At 33.6% G+C, this 11,559-nt stretch overlaps 1 protein-coding gene and 1 long non-coding RNA gene across 3 annotated transcripts; one reads left to right on the top strand and one right to left on the bottom strand.

Moving 5' to 3' along the window:
• Window positions 1–444: 444 nt before the first annotated feature.
• LOC114319966 (zinc finger CCCH domain-containing protein 46) lies at window positions 445–10,710 on the bottom strand. Of its 2 annotated transcripts, none has more exons than XM_082875082.1 (10): window positions 10,371–10,710; window positions 9,986–10,208; window positions 9,097–9,179; window positions 8,872–8,967; window positions 3,253–3,346; window positions 2,476–2,696; window positions 2,205–2,302; window positions 1,901–2,126; window positions 1,142–1,214; window positions 445–888 (listed from the first exon to the last, which is right to left on the bottom strand). In XM_082875082.1, the coding sequence occupies exons 1-10, from the start codon at window positions 10,412–10,414 to the stop codon at window positions 850–852; spliced, it is 1,197 nt and encodes a 398-aa protein (XP_082731208.1). In that variant the 5' UTR covers window positions 10,415–10,710; the 3' UTR covers window positions 445–849. The 2 variants fall into 2 exon arrangements, with proteins under 2 accessions (XP_082731208.1, XP_082731209.1); XM_082875083.1 differs by having other exon boundaries at window positions 1,901–2,009; window positions 10,371–10,660.
• Window positions 3,954–5,632, top strand: LOC114320067 (uncharacterized). Its single transcript, XR_014333292.1, has 3 exons — window positions 3,954–4,079; window positions 4,276–4,324; window positions 5,523–5,632. It is a non-coding gene; the product is annotated as an uncharacterized LOC114320067 (long non-coding RNA).
• Window positions 10,711–11,559: the final 849 nt, after the last annotated feature.

The following is an 11,559-nucleotide window of genomic DNA, read 5'->3' as shown; positions in this document are numbered from 1 at the left end:
AGTACTCCCTCTAATGATATCCTTTTATTGCTCCCAAGCATTTTTCTAACATGGATGAGTTGAGTTGAGTAGTACTACTCATGATTCACAAGTCATGATGACCTTCGTTTCAATCAAATATATGAGTTGCTGCTGTCCGTTGAGAATTTTTAACCAGCTTTTTGCCCACAAATCCAAGGCACTGGGTCTTGCAATAAGGACCACAAGTATTTTGTCGGTTTGTAAACTCCTTTAATATACGATTCTCCTTGCCACCAAAATCAATAACAATAATTCAAGGATTATAATCAATAATTGAGGGAAAAAGATAAATAACTAATATTATTTCTCAATACTTCCCAACACATGTATTTTAATTATCAAATAGGCAATGAAGTTAGAATACATAATTTATTGTCTGCTTTGATTGCATGTTTGAAATCAAAACATTCACACACACAAGTAAAGAGTAAGCAATTTAACATGTGAACATGAATGAGCACTCGTATATTAGTACAAGTAAAAACCACCCATTAAGGAGATAATTAAATTATGCAGAATCAGAGAGATTACTGTGGATCAAAGATTACAATCAACATCCCACGACTTTAGCACCGTGTTAACATTCAATTCTCATTCCTTCTCACCAACATAATCCAATTATGAAAAGGCAATAGAATTACCTCCTTGGATTGAATTTAATTTATACTCCCAATCAAAACCAGTCGGCAATCTGCACAACATGGTCACCATCTTCTTTTGAAAATTAACCACCCCCCATGAAGCCGAGGTTAGATTTCTGCTGACAGTGATTACTGATCCGAATGTGTTCATATTTCAACCATTTGCATGCCTAATTCTAAAATAACCCTAGAATATGTATTTGTCCGGAGGTGCTTCTTCTGGAATCTGAAAGTAGAAAAAAAATATACAATTAATGCATAATGTACGAGTTTCCAAAACATTAATAGTAATGATTCGAAATGGATCTTGAATAAAACAATGTGCAAACACTTATTATTGCCATGAAGGTCTTTAACTTTCGATTGGATCCATGGGAAAAACTCAAAAAAAGAACTTTTGAAAAATAATAATAATAATAATGCTAAAGGAAAATTAAGCATGAACACTAAATATAAATGTCAAATGAACAGTCTTTTACCTCTCCAGGATTCCATTCCTCTTTCAACCAGATGGCATCATCCACTGCAACATTCTTCCTTGTCATATTATCACTGCAGGATAGGAAAATAACCAAAGGCAATAACAAGCATATAATAAATTGTTCACAGTTTAGAAGAAAAAAATCCTACAAATTATAGATCAGATCTAGGATCGTATCCAAAGAACACTAATACAAAAAATGACAATGCTAAAGACACCAGAATAAAAAAATACAGAGTCAAGGCTGTAAGAAATGAATCAATGGTGCTTGATTATGACAGGATCTGATCCTAAATGAATCTAAATGGTGAAAAACTAACTCGAGGTTGACCAACCAGTGTAATTTGGGATCCCCAAGTTTTCCCATAGAAAGGGTTCACATCATCTTTTATCATAAAATACAAAAAGATATAACATGCTCCTTTTCATGATCTTAGACTACATGAGCAAAAGGTAGGTTTACATCAATTAAGCTTTATGATGGGATCATTTTCAGCCACATCAAAATTTTGAACCCAATTTAAGGTTGGATCCAGGATGATAATAGTTAGTAAAACAATTTTAATATAAATGGATCTTTAAGTCAGTGAAGCCAAACCCAAATAGAGGGAACTAGGGATTGCTGGCTTTCTTCTGGTTTAGTTCTTTAATAGAATACGGATTTTAATTGTTAATATATGTACTTCCAATCCAAAACTTCATAACTGATTTTTTTTTTTTTTTTTTTGGGTCGAGAAAAAAAAATCCAAGAACTTACATTGTGTCCACATTCACAGATAATTGTTCAACTGCAGTAGAGGCAGAGTTTGGCCCATTCGGAAGTATGGATGACTGGAAACTTGCTGAACTTGGAACTTGTGGTGACACTGCTGAAGTAAAAAATGGGTTTTGTTCAGCACTAACGGCACTGTTGCTGAAGCTTGCAGCGTTGGAGGCAAAGGAACTTCCAAATGACTGGTTACAAAGTTGACCGCCAAATGAACCTACCACATGACTGAGTTATAGGCAGCGCACAAACATAAAGCATTCTAGTGTGTAACATTATAAGCTTCAAGCCTTACCTGAACTTCCAAATGGCGAGTTGTTGGTTTCAAACACACTAGTAGTCTGACTGGAAATTTGAGTGGAACCAAAAGCATTATTTGTAGGAGTAGCAGGCCTGAAAAATTAACCCAACTAAGTTAACAAAATCAAAGGGTAGACTTTGAAACAAGAGTTCGAATAACCCTTGCAACAACATAAGAACACTGAAGCTGCCCTATAAATCAACAGATTCCATCATTAGCAAGAAGATAGCTAAATATAAATTCAGATGTCGGGAGAAAATCTTGCCTCATTCCAAACCCCATATTAAGTGATGCACCGAGTTGACTGAAACTTGAAACTGAAGGAGGGTTGCTATTTTGAGCAGTCATTGAAGAGACATTTGGAGTGGCCCCAGGAAAAGCACTTTGGGTAACAATAGAAGGATTTTGTGGAACAGCATAAGGATTACGGAGTAGGTTTTCGAATTCAAGCAACTTAGCATTGAGTAAATTCCTTTCTCTCTCAACCTGTAGCAAGACGAGATCGATGATTGGTCAATGAAGAAAGCTATCTATCCAGTAGCTCATTCATCAAAATGTACTTACACATCATTGATACATCTAACGAGTATATAACATTATGAAAAAATAGCTGCAGGAAATATTAAACAAAAACTAGCACTTTTTATGATGGCCAATACTCTTTTAAAGGCTAAGTGGGGTCTAATACCATTTTTAAAAGGTTAAACCACCAAATCTTACTACTAACACCGCCACTGGCTGTTAGCATGAGCGGTATATCCACCCATTCCTAAAGGGGGAGGTGCAAGCACACAAGATTGTGTGTCTTGGTATCTACTTTGGTGTAGATACAAGACCAGAAGTTTAAAATTAAAGCTCCAATTTTTCGAATTTCATTTGCATATGAAACTTGGTATCTACTTTGATGTAGCAGCAAGTAATGAATTTTAGAATGCAACATAAGGTCCATTTTAAAGATTGCACCAAATATAATGTTAACGGTAAGTAAGCTGTAATTTATGAAGTATAGTAGTGTCAAATGTGGCATTTCTTATATTCTTACAATTGACTGCAAGCTCAATCCACGCTTAGCATCATCATATGCTGCTGCTCTCAACTCTTCGTAGCTAACATCACCATTGATGTCACATGGAGAACTGCAAACAAAGTAATTTGATGGTTATGCCGATTGTTATGCTGATGATGACAATAAAGTAGCAGAATACAGTAGACTTGAAAAATGTTTAAGGTGCATCCCTTCCAATAAGACGTTTCTTAATAGGTGTTCCGCATCACCTTCCCTTCCCAAAAAAAGGAAAAAATACTGTCCCCAAGTACGATTTGTTCCCCAATTCTTCTCATCAATTTATGCACAACATTTCCCCAACTAAATTTAGAATTCAAACTCTTAGTGGAAGTTTGAAATCCCAACTTTCTCAAAATGCCTGTGAGAAACATTCACTACAAGAAATTAGTCTTTTAGAGACTAATATTTAAGAACTAATTAAATTTGGTCCCTAAAAATAATCTTTTAGAGACAAAACTAAACTTGTGATAATTTACTTATAAAACTACCAAAATGATTCTTGATATTTCCTGTTACGCAGTGTAATTTTTTGAGACCAATAAATTTGGTTGTCAACACATATTATTGGCATTTTTTAGGGACCAAATAATGAAAAATTACAAAACCTCACCTGATGCAAATACACACTGAAAACCGTATCCAAGCTTCACGATGCGTAAAAACTTCTCTCTCTATATGTCAAGCTCCATCGCAAGCTTCATTGTAGGTCTTCGCTCTGTCCATCTCGAGCTCCATTGCAGATCAGTTTGAGATCTACAAGCTTCAGTAGATCTACCTTGCTCTTCACATTTTCTGTAGATTTGGTGCGTCCCTCTCTCTCTCTCTCTCTCTATATATATATATATCTGTCTATACATACATACATACATATATATATATATTGTAGATCTATGAAGAGCACAATAAGTAGTTCACATTTTTGTTCGATTGGCCTGCACATTGTCATGGATGCAGTTTTTCTATAGGTTGATTCTTCACCTTCTTCTTCATTTTTTGCAGATTTCTGCTACTTTGAAGACATCGATTGGTTAATTCACTCTCTATCAAGGTATTTCTCGATCCTTCAAGTAGTATTGAGTTTTTAATACAGATTGTAGCCAAAAATTAGTTTTAATGTTGAATTAATAAAATTAATTTAACTCATTCTGTTTGATTTTTGTTTACTTCATCCTTTTGATGTGAATTTTAATTATATGTATTTCTCGATCCTTTTGATGTGAATTTTAATTTAACTCAGGTTTGTTAAAAGAACTAGACCATATATGTTCCCTGTTCTGTGTTGGCTGGAACATCTTCGGGAAGTGGTGAAGATCCTTGACAAGGATCTGATTACCCCAAATAAATAAATAAATAAAAGTAATGCCAAACTCAATTATAACATGAAATATCATCAGAGCTTAAAAATTACTCAAGTTGTTTTTTTAGTCAGTGTGGAGAGAGCACAATCGTCTTGAAAATTACCAGTGACTTCACATTTGCAACTTCATTTTGAACTAGAAAGATCTTTATTTTTGTGATTCTGACTAGGTACATATAATTGAATAGGAGCATTGTTGCAATTTCCTTAATTTTCAATTCCGTTAGCTGGCATTTGCATGGGAGAAAGCTAAAATAAACGAATGCACCACGAGATTGTGGTTAAAATTCTGTTTATTAATCCCAAGTCTTTTTCAGAGTGATTTGGTTGTGTTACAGGGTTAAAGACAGTAGTTCACTGCATTTTTTAAGGGAAAATTATTGAGAGCTCTTAGGGCAAGCCTATGGGCATGTGGATTTTTATTGGTTTAAGATAAATAGTTGAACCCTATCACTCATTTGAGCCAATCTCAACTGAGTTTTGATGGAGCCGATTAAGAGTTGATCTTGAATAATTTTGTTTTTAAGGATAACATCTCACCTTGCTTTACCTAATTATTTTTTGGTCAGTATATAATTATTTAAGAAGAGGTGTCAAGAAGGTACAACCTGTATGCTAAAGATCTATACCATCTATACATCCAGATGCCTAAAAATTGGTTCAAATTTTTGTTGCCTTTGATAGATGGATAAAAAATTGCCTATTAATGGATGGATCATATTTTAACCCTGTCATTAGTATATACGATAGATTAGTTTCCAGTCTATGATTCGTATATTGCCTTTAGCATTGTTGTTGGTATGGTTTCTCTTAGTTCTTGACGTACTAATTTTTGTTGTCAAAATTTGACTGCTAATGACCTTCTACATGGCTTTTTTTTTGTAAATAGCTAAGAGGTTGCCTAGAGCTCAGCCTGCTCAGAATCCTGCAGGGATGGTTCTTGTGGACAGACCAATAGAAGGATCCCGATCTGCACCATGTTGTGCCTAATATTTGACTGTAATCTTCTTCTACCTATCTTTTTCCTTGTTTTCCTTTTTTCATTATTATTATTTTTGATCATCCATCATGCCATAGTTGTCTGATTTTAAAATTAAAGCAACTTTTATTGATACATATCCCGAAGTACACTCCTAATGAGTATATATATTCTAGAAAAATAAATAAATGAACAAATAAAGGAGTGTTGTTGCGGAACATGTGCCTACAAGTTTGGGTGCCTGTTCTTTTCTGATTTGGTGCATAATCTCTTAATTTCTTTCTTCATTCAAAAAGTTACTGTTATCTATGCCTGTTTGCATAAAGTGCATGGCTTTACAGGTAAATCTTCATGAATCTGAAAGAAGCAATCTTATGTGCAAATATCTTGTTTTTTTTGTGTTTAGTGTGGTGGTGGGAGGAGGGGAGGAGGTTGCTGTTGAGCATTTCAAGTTGCCAGTCAAGGATGGGTAGCGTAAGGTAAGATGCTGAACAGTGTGCTGTACATGACTATAGGTGTGTTGGGGTTGGATGAAGATAGTAGTAGTATGATTAAACTCATCTCCTTTCGTTTACTTGTGTAAGGGTTGACCAGATAGTCTTAGGTACATTTGAGAATCAAAACACATCGAGACACTCAGAGGGGATGACTGGGAGAGAAACATAATAGTCCAACCAATGTTGTGACCTAAGTTGGCTTTTGTGCAAATGCATTTGTTTAGGCTATCAATTTTGTGTATTTTCTGTTTTAGGAAAGTTTTCACTTATCAATTACAGATTTCCTGATTTATATGCTGCTGTTTGTTATGGTAAGTTTCTACTCCTTTCTGGTATCTAAATTTGAGCTGAACTCAAATTTGCTATCTTTGGCAATTGCATATTTTTCTTTATTAATTTCATGTTTTACAAGGAATTAAATTTGATTACATAACTTCCTAGTGGTGCAAGTCATCTTGTACAGTAGATAGACCTACCATGTTACACCTTCTTTGGTGCTTTTAGCAGATTGCCTTCCCTATGAAAAGCAAAAACTACAATGTTAGATTAGATTTATAAACATAATTTTCTAGAAGCTTGAGGACATCACCTTCTTGGTTATGCCTGGAAATCTTTTAGTAGGTTAACAATTCAACGCAAAATCAATTATCAAATTCCAATCTTAGAATTATAATTTATGATTTCAATCTATATGTTGAATGTCTTTGCTCCATATGTTTTTTTTTTTTTTTGGACCTTGTCTTTGCTCCATTTGTGAGTGCTTATATTAAAACTCTCTCTCTCTGTCTGACATACTGTGGTTACATTGTCAGGTTTGTGAAAGATCCAAGTGCAATTAAGGTTTGATTCCCTCACTTTTGTCAATATTAATTAGCTTCCTTTCCAACTCTAAATCCTTTTTCTGGGTTCCAAACATACATATTGCTTCATCAGGGCCCTGGGTTGCCATTTCCATTGTCTCATTGGATTGGAATTTAAAAGCTTGGCGAATTCTAACTTATACCTTTGGTTGTTTTTGTTAGAACAACTAAAATAAAATTTCTGAAAACTGGTTAAACACAGCTAGATTGAATAGTACATATACAACAAAAATCATATAACCAAAGCTATAAAATAGTTAGCATGAAGTTTTAGAACAATTCTTCAACATTCAGTTTCATTTCTACATTTAAATCCTTTTTGTGGGTTCTGAACATCCATGTTTAATCAGTTTTTAATTTACGATTTCATTTCCCATTGTCTCTACCACAATTGGAATTTAAAAGCTTGGCCAATTCTAACTTACAACTGAGGTTGCTTTCAATTTGTTCTTGCAGATGTTTCGCTTGGTATTCGATAAACCTGTTGCACCCACCTCAGAGCTCCTGAAGAAACTTAGGACCTATTCAGGTATATTGAGGCTAATATTTGTCTTTTTCTTTTCATTATCTTTCTTTGAAAAACTTCTTTTCATATGAAAAAACTAGTCTCACCGATTATGTACCATTTTTACTTTTAGTGACCTATATGAATGAGTATTGAGATGAAGCCTTGAAATCATTGTAGCCAAAATAGATGTATGATAATATTGAGATTTTACCAAGCGATTGACAAATCGTGATGAGTATTACACAGTAGAGCTCTTCCTGACTAGATAACTCTCTAATGTTTATCACATTTTTCTTCTCTAGTGTCAATGAAGATGAAGGAATGCCAGGCAGGAGCAGATTGGGCGGGAAGGGGAAATTTTGGTTTTAAATAATTGTCCCTTTCTACTTTAGGGAGCTTTGGTGTTTGTGATGCTGACAACGAGGAGTCCCTTGATGAAAAGTATAAGAAGTTTTGATGTGATATTACTCTGCTTCCACATGATAGCAACGATTATCGATTGATTGAGAATTACTTGATATGTCAATTTTGTAAACTTTGAATTTGGAAACTTTTTAAAAGCGTTTTGAAAGCTTTGAGTTTGGAGATTTTGAATATCCTAAGAGCTATGTACTCATTATGATTTGGTAATAGAGTGACTTTGATGTGTGGATGTCAATTATTTTATTTATTTATTTATTTATTTTAATGATTGGATGACATTTAATTTTTGTGTATTTTTAGCTATCCCACTTTGATTTTTAGCGACGAAAATGTGTTGTAGAGAAAGTTATTTGTCTTTTAGCGACCAAATATCATTGTCGTTAAAAATGTCATCATTTTGTTTTTCACGACCAAATTGGGACATTTTATGACGAAGTATTAGCGACCAAATGTTTAGTCTTGTAAAATCAAACATTTTGTGACAATATAAAATTGGTCACTAATTGTCATTTTCAGAGACATTTTAAAAAATTCGTCGCTAAAGACTTTTCTAGACGCACTTTTAGTGACTTTTTTAGTGACGAATTTAATTTTGTCACAAAAACTATTTAGAGACCAAAATAATGGTTTTAGGGACCAAAACAATTGGTCGCCAAAAGTCTTATATGTTGTAGTGATTGCTAGTAATATATACCTAAAAACAATGCCCAATTAGTACACATTAATATGTGTTTGAGAGGGGAAAGATTAGATACACACTTCACCTTTGGCATAATGCACAAAGCGGTTGCTCCATGACTTGAATCTATAACCTCAAGGTTATTAGGCCAAGGTTTTACCATTGAACCAATGGTTACCCTGTGCTAGTAATATATACCTCTTTAGGAAATTTAGAATTTGAACTCTTAGTATAAGTCTGAAATCCCAACTTTCTCAAAATGCCTGTTGGAAACATTGCTAGTAATCTATACCTCTTATTGTGGCCATAACATGTAAGCTTCCAAAGCGGTCTCTCATGCTGAAAATCTTCAACTATTTGCTGTTTGCATGACTCAGGATCTGTGCATCTTCATGTGCAAGAAAATTGTATTTGATCAGGTATTTTGCATCAACCAATGAAGAATATGAAATAACATATTCAGCAAAGATGTAAAGCTGCAAAAAGAGAAGTAAAAAGCCATTGATCAAGCACTCACTTATGATTAGCTGTCAGAGGCTGATTATCTGGTTGTCGTGACACTTGCGAGACACCATTACGGGTCCACTTATTTTCAAAAGGCTGATGCACAAGAAAATAATTTCAAGCAACAAGAATATAAACACAAGTCCCTGTAAGTTTTTACACCAAGTTACTCGGCAGAGAAACATGCCATGACTTCACTGACATTATACATAATTACATATTACATCAAAAAATTAAATAAAAAGGGTAAATTACATTGACTCCCCTAGACTGACCTCCCTTTTAATATGACTAAAGTGACCAAAATTGATACAGATAGTGTGAAAATACAAAGACAAACAAAATAAAGTATATATTTTAGTATAAAAGATGTGACAATATCATTTTCTATTCATATGACTAACAAATTACTGATGAAAAAGGGAGCAAGTGTTATGTGACGTCTATTCCTAATTCTAATAAATGAAATGGAGGGATCCATATGTAAACATATTATCTATTTAGATACACTCGAATAACCCCTTCTCCCTATTCCGGTCAAGTCCGGTATGGAATGAACTTATAATCCTGGAATTGACTCAATCATCAGATTATATATTATAAGTTCATAACCCTAGGCCATTCCCATTTTGGACAGAAAATACCTACTAATTCTTTGATTCCAGTCAGTAAGAGTGATTGTGAACTAAGAAATATACCCTAGAAGCTAAAAAAGGGCATCCTAAGCAACTGCAATAATTCAAACTTTAAAACTTTAAGGGAGTCCAATGTAATTATGTCAAACTTGTAGGACTTATTGGTATATTCATCAAACTTCAGGAGAAGTCAGTGTAAATTACCCAAATAAAAATGTAGCAGTTCTAACACATAGCAACATAAATTGAGGGAAACAAAGAAAGAACCTTGAACTGGTTCTGTTTGGATCCAAAATCATTGGGCACTCTTGGCTGAGAGCTGCCGTGAACACCAAATCCAAAAGGATTGGGCTTTTGCTGCTGCTGTTGTGAATTTAAGCGATGAAATGGTGTGGTAGATTGCGCACCATATCCAAAAACATTAGGTTTAGGCTGTTGTTGTTGTTGTTGAGCTACATGAAGAAACTTACACCGATCACCATACTGACAACTGCAAAATAAATAAAATTAAACGAAAAAAGGCATGAATTGATTTTTGAAATTGAAAAGATAAAATACTGTTTATGAGTATGAAACCCTAATGTAGTTTCGAAGAAAAAATAGAAAACAACCGAGAAACCATTGAAGAGGAGGGTGAAGATGAATGGCGTACCTTCCACGCTGAAAATTTCTACAGAGCTCTCTCCTCGGAGGCATATTCTTGAAATCTCTCTCTCTCTCTCTCTCTCTCTCTCTCTCGCGTTAACTTCTCAGTTCAAATAGCTTTGAATGAGAGATTGCAGAGAAGCAAACTAGTTGAACCTCCAAAAAATCTAGTTGAACCTACACTCGGCTTCGATGATCGGGTGATCTGGAAAGACGAAAGAAATTTTTTGACAAATTACATTGGAAGTCCTTGAGGTTTTTGAGTAATACGTTAATACCTCTGTTGTTCCATGATTTACATACGGAAACCCTATTGTCGGTATTCCTTATAATTAAAAAAATGACATAATTTTAATTCTGTGAGTCGTAACTAAAAGAAAGAAAAAATATTATAACTAAACATAATATAAGACATAAGTAAAAAATTCATGAGTCATAACTAAAATAATATCATAGTTAAAGAAAAAAATTGATCATAACTAAGAAGAAAATGACATTATTAGGGGTGCATATTGTACACACTTTTTAAAGGGGTGTATATTTAAATTTTCCTTTACATTGTCCTCCCTAAGGTTTGTAGTTAGCTGCAGTATAATTTTCTAGGGAATTATAGCACAATAGAACAGAGAAAAAAATTACAAAAATATGTAGGATGCAAGTTATTTCATGGTGAAGTGCAACTGAAAAATTGTGCCATGTTTGTGTAAAAGGAAAAAAAAAAAAAAAAATCTGTCTCACTGAGATGTTATTCTTCTAGATTTTTTCCTCCATTTGTCAAGGGTTACATCAACTAACGGAGTTTGGTTCTATCGTTATTTATTTTTTTTAAGAAAATTACAAAAATAATCTTAGGATTTGACCCTGAAAATAAAATTACTTTTTAATTTTTAATTTTATAAATTGAAATCATAATCTTTTGATTTTTTTTTTTTCCAATCTAAACTATTACTTGTATATTTTTGTCAAGTAAAATTGATGAAAAAAAAAATAAATTCTCTCTTTTAAAATATATATACTTATATATATGCCAAATTTACTTTTTATCTATCTCCCTTTCTCATCTCTCTCAAACTTCAAAGCGTTAGCTACTATAATAGGATTGTCAAATTCAAATTGACTATAGTTCAAGATTTGAACTTTGCAATAAATTTATACATTATGGGATTAAATTTGCCTCATTTTGGTAATTAAAAACT

The sequence above is a fragment of the Camellia sinensis genome, chromosome 6 (assembly GCF_055761805.1).
Source record: "Camellia sinensis isolate YWXY chromosome 6, ASM5576180v1, whole genome shotgun sequence".
In the NCBI taxonomy this organism is placed as follows: Eukaryota; Viridiplantae; Streptophyta; class Magnoliopsida; order Ericales; family Theaceae; genus Camellia; species Camellia sinensis.
Note: the sequence above shows the minus strand (reverse complement) of the source record. Positions and strands in the feature narration are given on the sequence as shown.